General features: G+C 31.6%; 2 protein-coding genes across 2 annotated transcripts; one reads left to right on the forward strand and one right to left on the reverse strand.

Annotated features, from left to right (window-relative positions):
* Positions 1–666: 666 nt before the first annotated feature.
* On the reverse strand, positions 667–2,068 carry LOC140812517 (E3 ubiquitin-protein ligase ATL42-like). The gene has a single exon (XM_073170802.1). It carries the CDS (start codon positions 2,035–2,037, stop codon positions 775–777), a length of 1,263 nt encoding a protein of 420 aa, XP_073026903.1. The 5' UTR covers positions 2,038–2,068; the 3' UTR covers positions 667–774.
* Positions 2,069–5,617: 3,549 nt separating this feature from the next.
* LOC140812260 (dehydration-responsive element-binding protein 3-like) lies at positions 5,618–6,437 on the forward strand. The gene has a single exon (XM_073170488.1). It carries the CDS (start codon positions 5,689–5,691, stop codon positions 6,331–6,333), a length of 645 nt encoding a protein of 214 aa, XP_073026589.1. The 5' UTR covers positions 5,618–5,688; the 3' UTR covers positions 6,334–6,437.
* The last annotated feature ends 11,670 nt before the right edge of the window (positions 6,438–18,107 follow it).

The raw sequence follows: 18,107 nt of genomic DNA on the forward strand, positions 1-18,107 counted from the left end.
TAAGGAGATCTACTATAATTTTTTCTAAAAATTGATGGTGAATATTACTAAAGTTGGACCCCCAATAAATATAAAGGTTATTCATTAAGTTATATTTGTTTGAGAAACATGGTGAATCATGATACATGGAATATAATACCCGAATTTAAAGGACATGTCCCCATGATTCATGCATTTTTTTACTTTGATGATGATTATTGGAAAAATGGGTTCTTAGTTATATTAACTTTAAAAATTAATCGGACATATTCTCTTATAAAAGTTGAAACTGATTTGAAAATTGAAATCTAAATTTCAAGTATATAATTTTACAATATTGATTGCTCAAAACTGATTTCAGATGAATGAGAAATTAATTAATGAATTTGGTAAATAAAAGACCGTTAATGAAGGGAGGAGAAGGAACTTGTTCTGCATTGGAAAATCAATCCAATTATGAAACCTTCTTTATATACAATTGTATAATGCTAGTAATTACTATGATCAAATCAATCATGTCAAAGTTAACCGAAGGTGAGCAAGGTGCAACGCACTGACCGAACTCGAGTTCGCGCTCTCGCCAGCTCTCGCGACCGAGATCGATACCAAGTCATGCACATCACAAAAAATCTTACTAAATATAAGCTTATTGACAAAAAAATATATATATCTTAGGATGATGCCATATAGTGAGTTACATGCCCCTCTCAAAGAATTTTTTTACTAAATTTAAGCTTATTGACAAAAAAATTACAGTGTAATAGGAAGATACTTGTTCTATGAACTTCAATGAATTCAAACATGATCTGGTCCTAGATTGTGAGTATCTAACAAGTTCTTTTCTTGACTCGCGAACCGTTGAATCGTACGTCTTGCTATAGGTAGCCAGAGCCTCTTAATCCTGTCATTCTTTTCTACGTTTCCATGTGTTGACGCTCCATTCACGCTGCTGTTTTTGATACCAAATTCCGCAAATCTCGAAATATTTGTCATATCTGACATCGATCTCCTTTGATCCGAATCCAGCAATCTTGAAACTCCACAATGTTCATCTAACTCAACATTTCCAGCACAAAGAGAGCTACAGCTTGGATGGTCGGATACAACATTTCCAGTTCTAGTACTGATCATCATGGATTCATACATTCGCTTCCTTTCGATGTCGTCTTTAATCTTCAACTTTTGTTCTTTCGATAAAGTTTCTTTGTTAAAACTGTCTCTGCTCGTTCCTGCTGTCGAGAAACGTTTACTCGAAAAAGCATTAAGCATATCAGAACTCAAGGACATCAGGTCTGATGAGTTAACTTCGCTCCACCGGCTTTTCTGGAGCACGTCTGATATTATGATCTTGTGCTGAAATCTGCGAACATTTCGATCAGCTTCCAGTTTTCGAATCGAGGGTTCTTCTCCTTTTAATCTGGAAAGTTTCTGAAATGTGGTGGCCAAGTTGAATCTCGACGAATTTCCTTGAAGAGGATTCTCCTCCCTTTGGATATAGAATTCAAGATTTTGCTGCTCTTCTGATGAATGATTAGTTTGCTGGTTTCTGAAGCTGTTTGTGTATGTAAAGTATTTGAGGTCTTCAACATCAAATCTATACCTACAAAGAGGGCAGCTAGAGTGTTTTTCGAGCCATTTGTCGATACAGTTCATATGGAATGCGTGGCGACATTTTGGCAGCAGACGAAGAATTTCACAATCTTCGAAGCTCGACAGACAGACGACACATTCCAGGCCTTCTTTTGATCCCTTTAGTGAAGAAAATCTGAAAAATGGGAGAGACTCGATTATCGTCCTATCGACACCCGAAAAACGAGACATTGATCTTACTACCCTTGGTGGATCCTGGATTTGGTTTACAGGATATGGCGCGTGCCTGTGGCAGAACTTGGCGTAGGCTACTATGATAAAAGTCACACCGAACATGATAGATAGAACAACCAGTACCACTGCTAGGCTCGGATGGAGCGGATTCATATCGCCCTGATTCGATGTTGTTTGAGCTCTAACAGTCGTGAAAATGAATAGAATGATGACCATGTTTCTTGAAATATCCATTCATTTGACTTCAAGAAACTTACTCGTGTGTCTTGTACGTATTTATTGTTGATACAAAGATCAAATAGAGTGGTCCATTATTGAAAACAAAGAAATATAATGAATTGAGGACGAGTTATTGTCTTAAAAAAAACAAAAACTAAGATATAATTTTTAGAACAGCTAGTGTATGGATAATGAATTAAACTTGGTTTCCCCTCTGGAATTTTGTTTGTGTCTTTGAGTCAAGAACTTAGTTTAATTGAAAGAGCATCTTGGAGGAGTTTTCAGGTTGAAATGTGCTTGAAACATGAAGCCAAAAAGTGTGACATATATAAAAATTTGGATTATTTGACAGCATATAACAAAGTTTTATCTGTTTTCAACGATGCCTACATTTGATCATATAAAGTATTAAAAACAAGGCCAGCCGCGGATTTGACCCTTTAATTAAATCGCTACTTGCTTTAGACCGGGCCCGCCCTTGCATGCGCACTCCAGTCAATTTTTTTTTAATCAATCAAGAATTTACTTGTAAAAAACTAAAGTAATTGATAAAATAATAATAATAATAATAATAATAATAATAACTAGCTATATATATGATTGGGTATTGTTTTATAAATAAAAAATAGAGTAGGTATCTTGTGAGACGGTCTCACGAATTTTTATCTGTGATACGGGTCAACTCTACCGATATTCACAATAAAAAATAATATTATTCGCATAAAAAGTAATAATTTTTCATGGATTACCCAAATAAGATATATGTCTCACAAAATACGACCCGTAAGACCGTCCCCCACAAGTTTTTGCCTAAAAAATAACATATAATTAAAGATATAAATATGTAAACTAATTAATCAAATATAAAATTTTGACATAATTACGAATATTGTGATTAAAAAAATGGCTTTTTTGACATTACAAAGAAATATTCAGGGTTGGATTTATATTTTTTACGATCACCGGTTATTCATTCTTAAAAAATTTGAGGAGTCAAGTCCAAAGCAGTGGACCAGGAAAAATTATTATGTCATAATTTTATTGAAGCTTATTTAATTCATTAGGGTTATAGGATATACATGAAAACATACATATTGGTTGAAAAAAATAGATTTGGAAAATTTTAAATTGAAAAGTTGTTTTAAAATTTTGAGAACAAAAAAGTTGGTCGGGAATTCAATTTCTATTATTTTATCCAAAGAAATAAGTTTTTTCTGCCTTTTTTAAAAAATAAAAAATTCCTGGGTTAATGACAATTGACAAGCGATTTATTTCATTCAGAAATAAATAAGGGGTAGGGGCCAACAGTTGTTTGGTAATAGGATTTGACATATAATGCGATCTCTTGTCTACAGAGATCGATTTTATCCAATGATGATTATAAATAATTTGGGGGATAACTTAAAAGTTCTTTTTCTAATCCAATGATAATTATAAATAATTTGGGGGATAGCTTAAAAGTTTTTTTTAGCTAATAATTAATTAATTAACAATTTCAAATTCTACTATTATTTTTAGAGTAGGTCTCATGTGAGACCGTCTCACGGATCTTAGTCTGTGAGACGGGTCAACCCTATCGATATTTACAATAAAAAGTAATTCTCTTAGCATAAAAAGTAATACTTTTTCATGTATGACCCAGATAAGATATACGTCTGACAAATACGATCCGTGAGACCCTCTCACCAAAATTTTTGCCTTATTTTTTATTTTAGAAAAGTCTCTTTGGTACCAACAATGCTAGTGGAAGAAACATATACAAAGAAATGAAACAAACAAGAAGAATTATTGTTAGATAAATTAAGTTATCCTCACAATAATTACTCAATTAGCATATATATATATATATATATATATATATATATATATATATATATATATATATATATATATATATATATATATATAGTACATTCACCGTACCCCAATTTCATACTCAAGTGTCGCTAATCTATTAGATGAATATGCTTCATCATATCCAATATATAATGATATCTCATTAGTATGCACAAAAATGAGCACGATGAATGAAAAGGATATCAAAACTATATATATATATATATATATATATATATATATATATATATAGTTTTGATATCTTGCACACCCACCGTACACACCTTTGTGAGCACCGATGAGGTGTCAATCACCTATTTGATGCGTAATTTTTCTATATTTCATCACATCCAATAGGTGATTGACACCTCATCGGTGCTCACAAAAGTGTGCACGGTAGGTGTGCAGGATATCAAAATTGTATATCCCAACATGCATGCAGTTAGCTCAATGAATAAAAACCCAACCAAGTAACAAAGATCGAACGTTTTCCGTGGATTTCGGGGGTATATGACAATATTGTAATCTAGAAAAATAAAGAAACCAATATTGAAAACAAGATTTTATATGACATTAGTAAATTTTACTTGATATTTGCAATAATTGCATCAGGAAGAAAATAGTAGTCGCCTGTAATAATTTAATTTCACATTTGGTTTTATGTTATATTAGTTAAAATATTAGTATCAAATGTTTTGCAATAATTAATGTAAGAACGCTTCCAATAATGTAAATTTTATTGTCTTGATTAATTTATCTGTGTTATTTTTTTTTATAAAGTGACCCAAATTCTCGTATGAAATAGTTGTAAGTAATGTGATTACACGTATATTATTATTTAAATTTCAATATAACCATTTCTTCATAGGAACCATTTAAACTTGTAAATAGAGAATAATTTTTTGTGGTTTTCAAAATATATATCAGATATAAATAATTAATATGACACATGGAAAAAAAAATCATTTAAAATAAGATATAAATAATTAATATGACACATGGAAAAAAAATCATTTAAAATAATTATTATTCTAATTCATTCAGGTATGGAACCTGAAATCCGGGACCAACAACACAAACACAGTCCATGGAAGAATTTTCAACGAGACTACCCTGCTATTAATGCCATTTATGCATATATATTATTTTTCAAATATAGATAAATCCATACAGTACTTAATATTAATATATTTGAATAATCTAAAATAGATAAATCCATACACTTAAATATTATATTTGAATAATCTAAATTGATCTATCAATTAATTAATAATAATTATATTTATGATAGTGAGTTAGATATAAGATTAAATTTCTTTTTTTAATAGTTATTTGTGGAGATGATTAAAATTAGGGTAAATAAATTCTATTTTAGATATGATCAACGCTTGTGATATTTATTTGAATGAGTCTCATGTGATACTTTTCAATCTTAATCTGTGAGACGGGTCAATCCTACTCATATTCACAATAAAAAAGTAATACTCTTAGCATTAAAAGTAATATTTTTTCATGGATGACCAAATAAAAGACTTGTGATATTTATTTGAATGAGTCTCATGTGAGACTTTTCAATCTTAATCTGTGAGATCGGTCAACCCTACTCATATTCACAATAAAAAGTAATACTCTTAGCATAAAAAGTAATATTTTTTCATGGATGACACAAATAAGAGATCCGTCTCACAAATACGATCTGTGAGACCGTCTCACACAAATTTTTGTCAATTTATATATACATAACATTTTCAAGACTAATTATATTTCACATTTTCCATGTAAACCGTTGTACTGGATATATAGATAGTGTTGTAGTACCTGATTTCAAGAATGAGCAGTGAAAATCAAATTTCGGAATCAGATACAAGCTCCAACTCCTCCCCGACGGGGCCGAATCCAGCTCAACGTACTAATAGCTCCGCCGTGAACGGGGCCAAGAGAAGCCGCGAGCCCACCACCAGAACCAGGCACCCGGTTTTTCGGGGTGTTCGGATGAGAAACTGGGGAAAATGGGTGTCTGAAATACGGGAGCCCCGCAAGAAATCGCGCATATGGCTGGGGACTTTCTCCACCCCCGAAATGGCTGCACGTGCGCACGACGTGGCGGCGTTGAGCATAAAGGGTAACTCTGCAGTGCTCAATTTTCCTGAACTAATGGCAGTTCTGCCACGACCGGTGTCTCTCAGCCCAAGGGACGTCCAGGCTGCCGCCGTGAAGGCGGCGGCCATGGAGGAATTCGATCTGTTATCTTCATCCTCCTGCATTCCTTCTTCTTCCGCCACGGATCTAACAACAGAATTGAGCGAGCTTGTTGAGCTACCGAGCCTGGGACCGTCGCTACTAGAACTTAAGAATGAGTTTGTTCACGTAGATAACTCGGTGGTGGATGGTTGGCTGGTCGACCCTCCTCCCCCGTGGTACGGCGGTGGCGAAGACGTCGAATTTTTCGAAAATTTGACGTGGAACTACTACTGATCGTGATGAATGTAGTTGCTGTCTTGTATAGTTTGTTGGGTTTAATTTTTCTTCAAAATGTTAGTTCTCAATAAATTAAACTATGAGCTTTCATGAATGAATGGAACAAAATTATTCTATGTTACATACGAAATATTTCTCCCTCTATGATTATGATTAAATGTTAGTCCTTACATCAATACATATATGTAAATTTTCATGAAAATGAGTTATATTTACGTGATTTAATGATATTGAAATTTATATATTAACCCGAATCTAAGTGTACAACCCCCGCGCACTCATTTAGATACGGAGTGACTAGGGATGTAAATGATCCAAACCAAGCCGAACAATATTAGGCTTGAGCTTGGCTCGTTTAACATTAATTCAAGCTCAAGCTCGAACTCGAGCTTGATTCGAGCTTTTATCATCTGGCTTGATTTTGACTCGTTTAAGATTGATGGAGCTCGAGCTTTATTCGAGCTTTTATCATCAGGCTAGAATTCGACTTATCTTGAAATTACTAAACTTGTAAAAAGCTCGAGTTCGACTCGTTAAAAGCTCGTTTATCATTTTAATCAAGCCGAGCTCGAGCTTGGTTTATTAATAGCTCGTTTATCATATTTAACAAGCCTGACTTGAGCCCGACTCGTTTTCGAGCTCGTAAAGCATACAATTGAGCTCGAATTTGAGCTTGATTCGAGCTTGTTAAAATTAAATATATCTATGAACTAATTTTATATTAGACATAAAAGTTTAAATTTTATTAGTACTAATATTTTTATTTGTCAAATCAACAAATGAGTCAAGTTCGAGCTTACGAGCCACCTAAACGAGCCGAGTTCGAGCTCGCGAGCCTATTAACAAACATGTTTGCGAGCTCACGAGCCGAATACGCTTAGGTTTGAGCTTTGTTTGATTAAGTTGTCGAGCTCAAAATCGAGCTTGAGCTTGGTTTAGTTTGTTTACATTCCTAGGAGTGACTGTTTGCAACCTCCAAGTAAAAACGTGATTATTCATTTGAAATAGATATCATATATATATATAATGTCAAGATAATGTTAGTAAGATATGGGAACAAATTAAAGCATGTATATTTAGGGTAATTTAGGAAAATGGTTAATATAGATAGTTGCATGCAATGATTTTGACTCCAATGTCATTTTCTAGTTATGGTGGGGATTAATTAATTAATTGCTTTAATATTGGGAGTTGGGGGAATCTGCAAGGGACAAACTGTCCTACGAGGGCAAAGGTATTTTTTTTATTTTACTTGATATTTTTATAATTACTATTACTATTATAGAGTCATTTTTCTTAACCCTCAAATTTGTATCATATTATATATACACACATAATACGTAAAGATTCTGAATTTTAGATTTATGCACTTTTTGAGAAGTTATTTTTAATATTCTTGGATTAATTTATGATGAGTCCACACACATATATTAAAATATACATTCGTAATGATTGGAAAGAAGAATGGGAATCTTCCATAATCTTCTCTATTTGTTTTTATGTTTACATATTAGGAAATACATTTAATTTGGTCTTATTTATTTCACAATCGATTTTTTCGTTGGAAAAAAGATAGCTAAAAAAAGTATTCGTTTATATGATTGATCATATTAATTAAATCTGATTATAAAAGAATAGTTTGGAGTCGCCCTTTAATTTCTTTTTTGAAGTATAAATTCTTGCATTTGTCCATTCGTATGAGAGATTAAGAACCACCAAAGTTGGAGATGAATTTTTAATTAACTCGATTTTATCATTTAATATATTGAACAAGTGACGACATATAACAATCCAAACTATATATTTTGACAAATATTTACTATAAATCTTAATAAAAATCATTGGAGATAATATATATAATCCCAAAATTTAAATAAATTATTTAACTTCAAAAAGTTTAATAAATTCATGTTTGATTTATTAAAAGGCTTGAAATCTATTACTTTTTAACATAAATAATTAAAATGATTTCTGAGATATTTTAAAAAAAACATTAAATCGCAAAATAGAGAATGGGGCATGCATTGATGGAATGTAATCAAGATTTGAATATGATCGACTAAAAATAATCAAGATTTGACCTACTTTTTATTTTAGAGTCAGTCTCATGTAAGAACGTCTCACAGATATTAATCTGTGAGACGTGTCAACCCTACACATATTCACAATAAAAAGTAATACTATTATCATAAAAAATAATATTTTTTTCATAAATGACCCAAATAAGATATACATCTCACAAATACGACCCGTGAGTTTTATTTTATATATATGTTTGTGTGTGTGTAATAACAATTGGATTTTTTTAAAAAAAATCAATTTGAAAGATGGTTTCCGTGATGACTTAAAGTTTTTTTTTTTTTGAAATGATGATGACTTAAAGTTAAGTTGATGCAAAGCCTCAATTTTGGGACGATGTTTTAGGTTCAAACCTGGTTATAACTAATTTTTCCTCAATAAAAAAACAAAGGGAAATGTAGTTTTGTAAGAATACAATCCAACTTTATGGATTTGAGACTGACATTTTATAACTCGAATTTGAGATCAAATTATTTCTAAGAGTGGCGTTCGACGGGATTGCTCCCTAACTCGATAAATTGTTCTTGCGATTGCAAACAAAACTCCAAGGACGTTTATGTGGAGATCAATTTTAGTGCTTCGCATGTAATGGGCCACCCCAGTCGACGGCCCAGTTTTTTAAAGGCAACATTTGCCCAAGATGTGTAGAGGATTTCTTTAAAAAGCCCAAACAAATTGGTTTAAAATCTCTCCCATAAGAAATACACACACACACACACACACACACACACACACTGGAACTTAAGGGAAAAAAATGCTGAAATCGAGTGACTCGTTGATGGAGATGGAAAAGTACGGGTGATGTTGTAATTCTACCACAATAGAAGAATATTTCGGTCAATACTGTTGCACATTTACCACGATATATTGTTTTTCTTCGTCTTTTATTTCTTATCATTCTAATTATATGTTGTTCATTTATCTCATTCAACAAACCAAACAGTAGTTTAACTTATTAAAAGTTAATCTCACGTTTAATATAGTGAGATAGTGTCGTAAAAATATATACAAGTTAACTGACTGGATTTGCTTCGACAACGAAGCCACAAGAATTATAGAATGATATTTATATGCTATCGGCCATAACTTCTTTATCGTTGATAAGTCGGTACGATAATTATCTATGCTAAAAAGCAATTGAAGTATAACATTGACAAAACTTGTGTGAGGCTGTCTCACGAGTCGTATTTTGTGAAATATATATCTTATTTGGATCATCCATGAAAAAATATTACTTTTTGTACTAAGAGTATTCTTTTTTTATTGTGAATATCGGTACGATTGACTCGTCTCACAAATAAAGATTCATGAGACCGTCTCACAAAAAACCTACTCTATAACATTTGGACTAGCTTCGAGTTGCATTGTTAGTATCAAATATAATAACACTCCAAAAATGTTACCAACACTATACCTCATCTAATTAGTTTACTGTTATACATATTTACCCTTACAACTAATTTTTTTTAATATCAAAATCTTGATTTATCTTAGAAGATCTAAATCCGAAACTTTTCTACATCAACAACTAAATATTTTATTCTAAAAAATAAATGATAATTTAATAATTTAAAAATTTTCCATGTTTTTGTATATATAAAGCAAAAAAAAAAAAAAAAAAACAAAAATTTTATCTCAAACTTTAGTAGAGGAACATAAAATTTTAATATAATTAACTTTTAAATCTTTTTACAAAAATATTTAAGGTATTGGGATGTATAAAATTTTGGAAAATAAAAAATGTACTATTTTATCCAACAATAAAAATTATATATTTATATTAAAATCTTAAAATAATGTTTTTATAAAAAAAATAAAAGTATAATAAATTTTCTAATTTTTAATTAAATTATATTCTTAATGTGTTTATATACAACATGTCACTTGTTTGCCAATGCCCGAAGTATACTATCTGTCAAAGTCCATGCGCGCTATCCGAAGTATGCGATCTGTCAAAAAAGATGATAACATGACGACAACAACGTCTGTATTTTGAAATGGATACAAGATTCAAAAATACGACCGTTCCAAGCAAAGAGTATAAATACATAAGTTAAACTAGCTTTAAGCTATCTCCGAAAAATCCTTATTCTAAGTCCAAAATATTCTTTGAGAACCCAACCGATTGAAGCAAGCACATGTTGTTAGTTTGTAATCTGATCATTTAAAAACGAATTTGTGCTCAGATCTCTTTGTGAAATACTTGTAATTGTGAGTAAGAAATTTTACTTCTCATTTGATTAAAGAGTAAATTTACTAAGAGTTTTTGTTAGACAATGATAATCCCTATTAAAATTGGTCATTTTAAATTGTTGGAATTATCAAGTCATTTAGTGCACTCATCCCACAAGGAAAAATGGGTGATGTAGGAGTGTTGAATTCTCTGAACATTCAGATACAAACTTGTGTCATTTACATTTCAGTCATCCTATCTATTTTTACATTCATGTGATAGTTCAACTAATTTGAACCTTAAGTCATTTTATGTTCAAACAGTTTCAGTTAGCCTATTTTGGCTGTAATAATAAACGGTTAACTTACTGATACCCAACTAACAAAAATTCTATTTCACGTGTTACTAACCCAACCAAACTATTTTCAAAATCGTTGAGACTATTTATTCACTTATTCTAAATCAATCTTTGATCTTAACAATATCAGATTCAGTGAGACCGTCTCACAAAAAACACATATTTATTAAATAGATACAAATTGTTGTTTCATTACCATAATTCCCTTCCCTTCATAATTTTGTAAATAATGTTCCATATCTTCTTATTAAATGTTTTTTAATAATAGGATACCTAAATATTCTTCAGAAACGTAATAAATAAAGTTGCGTATAACATTGCCTTGTGTGGAGAGAAACGGGCGGCCTAATTTTGTCTGCCACAAAATGAGATTAATAAATCGCAACTCTGTTTTATATTTGTGGGAATCCATGAAACATGAAAGGACACAAGTCATAGTGATGATTCTCTCCCCCCATTGCACTCGACGACATGACCCTAGGAATTATATTTTGACATTCGTCCTATTTTTTTTTAATATATATAATTAATTGTTAATAATATATTGTTTATCGTTCTATAAAAAATTATCGAATTAATATGAGAAATCGAATATTTATCAACTAGAGCGGATCTCAAAATTTAATCTAAACGACCAGCAATCAAGAAGAGTACTTAATAATGCATAATTTATCAAAAATTTATTTTGAAGAAGCAAATTATAAAAAAATTAATAATAAATAAAAGGGTAATTTTATAATTATAAAAAATACGAATAGTATAATTCATGGGTGTGAAAATATAAAGTGTATTGGAAGTCCACGATCACCATATATATATGTAATGACATTCGAGCACTTTAATGCGAGTGGAGTCGTAATTGTGACTTACTATTGTTTTTTTTCCCTTAGTTAAATTGAATGATGGTTTCCCATTTCATTTCCCACAATCACAATAAATAAACTTGAAGTAGCTAGTGGATTAAACTAGAGCATCCACTTTCAAAGTTTGGGCATTTATTCAAATTAATAACCACAAGAAATCATTTATTTTTACCACACAATTTTTATCTACTTAGTAAATAGTTTTTTTTTTTTGGTTTGTAACATTAATTTCAATTAGTTCTTCCAATATGTCTAAAAGAAGTAATTTAAAATTTCAGGGCAATTTACAAGTAAATATGTGGTTTTGAGATCATGGTTCTTGATATTGTCAAATTTCAGTTTTAATTTGTTATTTTCGTTTGTGTGTGTGTGAAAACTTGGTCTTTTGTTTTCAATGTCACATTGACTTGACGTCAGTGCGATACTTGTGCAGTTTCACACTAACGTCGCACATTTACAATTATTTAGATAGCCCACAAAATAGTTAAGGAATTAGCTCCATCAACGTGTAGTCTTTTCCTTTGCTCCCAATCATCCATGACATCACTTGTTTTTTTTATCAAAATTTCATGGTATGTTTCATAATCAAACAAATCGTTGAGTTTGTGGAGTATGTAAACGTGAGTGAACAATTTTTCGAAATTATACTTGGAACGAATAAAGATCATCAAATTCAATATACGAATTACCTAAATGAAACAATATTTTATTAGTCATATCCAATTTCATTACAGTCAAATAATTGATCGTTCATGATAGTGAAATTTAGATTCATGAAACTGACGAAAAAAGAATATATAGTATATAGAAATATATTATGGTGGCAGACACGACTTTAACTTTATCAATATTACAGGCCCGATATTATTATATATAATAATAAATCTTATATATTAAAATTAACAACAATAATATTATTATTATTTGTAAGATTCTTGTTAAACCACTTTTCAAAAGGGGTATGGACTTGGAAAAAAGAAATATTAGAGAATTGGAAAGCCCCCATCATGTCCTTGAGGAAAATGGTCATCATCATCATCATTTCTTTGAACATAAAATGAACCCATTATTATGTAATATCACATAAAAAATATAATATTTTTTATAATTTTAAATATCAAAAAAGATTAAGCTCGGAATTATTAGAAAAAATCGCATAATCCTAATACGCACAAATGTTTGTTGTTACTTAATGTCAGTGGTAGCAAAGTTCAAACATATCGGTAAATAATTACATCATAACTTAAGCATCAGGGTGGTTAGTATTAACGAGTCAAATTTCATATAAGTCGATGCACGCAATTAGGAACAAATTTTTGTTTGGTTAATAGCTAAGTTGATATCAATTTAAGCCAATTTTTCCATCTTGAAGGGACTTTCTCAATATAAACCAGGTTTTATATTCAAAAATTATTAGCCAAGAAATATACAAAAAGTAATAGTCATACGCATTTGCAGCTTATTGTGTTATGTTATTATACTACGTAGAATACTTTAATTCAGGGATAATATATATTTAGTTATGTAATTTGTACATTTTTTTATTTTTGTTTATGTTAAATGTGATTTTCATTTTTAATATTTTAACTTACATGTTTTTTTTTGGGTCATGTTAACGATCTATTTGTATTTTTAGTCGGGTAACTTACATGTTTTTCATTTTTGGTCTCGTTAACGATGAATTTTCATTTTTAGTCCTATACTTTACATTCTTGTTTTTCATTTTTGGTCTTTCTTTTACGGATATGGATCCTAACATGGATTTTTGGAAGGAAACATGCATGCATTGTGATTTTTTTAATATTATTTGAAAGGAAACATGAATGATTCGAGTTAAAAAAGACCAAAAATGAAAAAACACACAAGTTTATAATTGCAAATTCATCGTTAATATAATCAAAAATGAAAAAAATTAACAACACTAAAAACACAATACATCTCTACCATAACAAAAAAAAATGCAAATGACTAAACATGAAAATTTATTTTTAACAGGACAAAAAACGAAAAAAGTATGAATTACAAGACCAAAAATATAAAATTTCCTTTTAATTTACATATATGTATTTCATTAGACCAAACAAAACATATCTATATTTTTGGGCAAGTAGTAATTTTTTTTGATCCATCAGTCTATTCGATTATGAATAGCAGAAGAAGTACTTGCAAAAAAATCGAAGATTTAAATAACATTAAACCATGTAAAACGAAACGTAACATTCAATCCCACAAAAAAAATGAAGGCATGAACGTAAGACAAGTAATTAAATAGATTAATTTATGATAATTCGTCAACTTCAAAATTGGACATTTTTAAAAATTATTAATTTTGGAATGTAGTAAAATCCTATAGTTGAAATATGATCATGGGCAGGTAAGAAGAAAGTGAAAGTTCCCGAACTTTAATTTTTGTTGATAAAGATGTCTATAGTGTAGCTGTAAATATATATCATTAACAAGATTTAGAAATTCTCATTAGCTCGCTTATCTCAGTACTACTCCCACTTATGCACGTTTAACTTAACATTCCCTTATATAAATAAGATTTTTAAGAGACTTGAACTCATGACCTCGCTCCGATACCAATTGTTAGGATCAAAGTGCTTATCATCAGGTAAAAAACTATAGCTATCAGCCAAGAGACTGTTAGAAAAATGAGTTTTGTACTCATTTAGAATCGATAAAATAATTCGAACGAGCTACGTAGCGAACGGAAATATTTCTCGATTACCAATAAGGGTGAATGAGAAATTAATTGAGTTCAAATTTTATCGAATGAAAAGATTGAATCGAAAGGATTATATATATACATATATATTATTATAATATATAATATATTATTATATTATAATATATTATTATATTGTAATATTATATAATATATATATATATATATATATATATATATATATAATTTATTTTATAAAAATAAAAAATTGGAATCACACGGCCATATTTGGCCGTGTGATTCAGTGAATGTGGCGCCTCTTTCAAGAGGCGCCTATTTGGTCTTGGCCGAATGGCCAAGATTGGTTTTGATTCAATGATATGAAGTGGTGCATCACTTAATGGAGGCTTTTCATTTTCTATAAATAGCACATCTCTTATTTGCATTCATTGCTCATTTTCTCTTCTTCTCCTTCTCTCTCAAGTTTAATTCTTTATGCGAATTTTAAGCACTAGCGCTTAAAGTTCAAACTTTCAAGATATAAAATCTTGAGTTTGAATTTTCTAAGCTTATACGCTTAATTCGAACTTTGGGATTAAATTTGAGAGTTGTCTTCTAGTTTTGAGTTTTTTAAGCATTTGCGCTTAAATCCAAGTTTTGCAAGATATAAACTCTTGGAATTGGATTTTTAAGTTTAACGCTTAGAATTCGAAATTAGAAAGTTTGCATACCATCTTGATAGCGTTCTAAACATCTCAAGTTCGTGTGGCTTTGAAATTTGTAGTGCTACTATTTTAAAGCCGTAGTCGTTGTATCTTGGGAAACGAATTGCCAACAACCGTAAGCATCGGGGCGGGGCAATATCGTTTTAAGGAAAAAGAGTCAAACTCTTGCCTCGACTATTTTTCTACTAGCCATTTGGTTCACCTATTTCTATCCCGAGATTTCCCAAATCAAAAGAATATCATACCAACAATCTTAAAACGATATTTGAACTAAAATGGCCTCAACAAGTACAACGACTCCTCCAACTGTCCATCATGGAGAAAAACCTGAAAAGTTCCATGGTGTTGATTTCAAGCGGTGGCAACAAAAAATGCTCTTCTACTTGACCACCTTAGCTTTGGCGAAATTCCTCAAAGAAGATCCACCTACTGTTGATGAAGGAGAACAAGATACTCAAAAGAGGGCAGCCGTTGATGCATGGAATCATAGCGACTTCCTATGCAAAAACTATATTTTGAATGGACTAGACAATGCACTATACAACGTGTATTGTCAAGTGAAAACATCAAAAGAATTGTGGGAGTCACTTGACAAGAAGTATAGATCCGAGGATGCCGGCTTGAAGAAATTCATTGTCGGACGATTCTTGGATTTCAAGATGATTGATTCCAAATCAATTATGGCCCAAGTGCAAGAGTTACAAGTAATTCTGCAAGAAATTCATTCGGAAGGAATGACTCTTAGTGATTCATTCCAAGTGGCGGCCATGATTGAAAAGTTGCCTCCTATGTGGAAAGATTTTAAGAATTATCTCAAGCATAAACGCAAAGAGATGAATCTTGAAGACTTGATTGTGCGCCTAAGAATTGAGGAGGACAACAGGGCATCCGAAAGGAAGGCCGGAAAGAGCAACTTTGAGGCGAGAGCAAATTTGGTGGAACAAAATGCTAGCAAGAAAAGAAAGCACCAAGGAAATGGTCCAAAGAAAGGAAAGACCAAAAAGTTTAAAGGCAATTGTTACAATTGTGGCAAGCCTAACCATTTGGCACGAGATTGCCGAGGTAATCAAAAGAAGTCAAGGGACCAAGTGAACATCACCGAAGATGAGAAATTGTCAAATGACATGACGGATCTCATGCTTTCTGCTGTTGTGTTTGAATCCAATCTAGTGGACAATCCAAAAGAATGGTTCATTGATACAGGAGCAACAAGGCATGTTTGTGCCGAAAAGGAGATGTTCTCTACCTATACCCCGATTAGTGGACGACAACTCTTCATGGGTAACTCTACTACGTCAAAAATCGTGGGACTTGGAAAAGTGGTGCTCAAGATGACATCCGGCAAAGAACTAACTCTTATTGATGTGCTACATGTTCCGGATATTCGAAAGAATCTTGTGTCGGGATCAGCACTTGTCAAGGCTGGATTTAGACTAGTGTTTCATTCTAGCAAATTTGTACTATCTAAGAATGATATGTTTGTAGGAAAAGGCTATCTAGAAAAGAGCCTTTTCAAACTGAATGCGATGAATGTACTTCGTACCATTGAAAGCAATAAAAGTACCAATTTAATTTACTTGGTTGAGTCGTGTGATTTATGGCATGATCGTTTGGGTCATGTAAGTTATAATTCACTACGTAAGCTAGTAAATTTAAATTTATTGCCTTCAATTGACATAAACAAAAAACACAAATGTGAGATTTGTGTTGAGGCAAAATTTAAAAAGGCCTCGTTTCCATCCGTGGAAAGAAATACAACTCCTCTAGAGTTAATTCACACTGATTTATGTGATTTGAAGTTTGTGCAAACTAGAGGAGGAAAAAAGTATTTCATTACTTTCATTGATGATTGCACAAGGTATTGTTATGTCTATTTGCTACATAGCAAAGATGAGGCTCTCGAAGTGTTTAAACACTATAAGAATGAGGTTGAAAACCAATTGACTAAACGAATAAAAATTATTCGTAGTGATAGAGGTGGAGAATATGGAGCACCATTTGACGAATTTTGTTGCGAAAGTGGCATTATTCATCAAACTACTGCACCATATTCACCACAATCAAATGGTGTTGCTGAAAGGAAAAATCGCACTCTTAAAGAAATGATGAACGCAATGTTATTGAGTTCAGGATTACCCCAAAACTTGTGGGGGGAAGCAATCCTTTCAGCCAACTACATTCTTAATAAAATACCACACAAAGTTAAGGACGAAACTCCTTATGAATTATGGAAAGGCCACAAGCCTTCCTACAAATATTTAAAAGTGTGGGGGTGTTTGGCAAAAGTTGAAGTGCCAAAACCAAAACAAGTAAAAATTGGACCAAAGACAGTAGATTGCATATTTATTGGATACGCAAATAATAGTAGTGCATATCGATTTTTGGTACATAAATCTGAAATAAGCGATGTGCATGAAGGAACAATTATTGAATCAAGGAATGCTGTCTTCTTTGAAACAACATTTCCTTGTAAAGAAAATAAGGAAATAAGTTCTCGAAAAAGGACTTATGAAACTACGAGCGGTGGAGTTCAAGAAGAACAACAAGAACCACGACGTAGTAAGAGGGCTAAAACAGCAAAGACCTTTGGCCCTGATTTTCTAACTTATATGTTGGAAAATGAACCAAGGACAGTTAGTGAAGCACTATCAAGTCCTGAAGCCCCCTTTTGGAAGGAGGCAATGAACAGTGAGATAGAATCTATCTTGCAAAATCATACATGGGAATTGGTTGACCTTCCTCCGGGAAATAAACCATTAGGATGCAAGTGGATTCTTAAAAGAAAATACAAGACCGATGGATCTATTGAAAAATATAAGGCTAGATTAGTAGCCAAAGGATATAGACAAATGGAAGGTCTTGATTATTTTGATACATACTCGCCAGTGACGAGAATAACATCTAT

This window comes from Primulina eburnea, chromosome 14, assembly GCF_022965805.1.
Source record: "Primulina eburnea isolate SZY01 chromosome 14, ASM2296580v1, whole genome shotgun sequence".
In the NCBI taxonomy this organism is placed as follows: Eukaryota; Viridiplantae; Streptophyta; class Magnoliopsida; order Lamiales; family Gesneriaceae; genus Primulina; species Primulina eburnea.

Bases quoted from the DNA above. Each gene is read 5' to 3' on its own strand.
- LOC140812260 (XM_073170488.1), top strand. From the start codon at position 5,689: ATGAGCAGTGAAAATCAAATTTCGGAATCAGATACAAGCTCCAACTCC.
- LOC140812517 (XM_073170802.1), bottom strand. From the start codon at position 2,037: ATGGATATTTCAAGAAACATGGTCATCATTCTATTCATTTTCACGACT.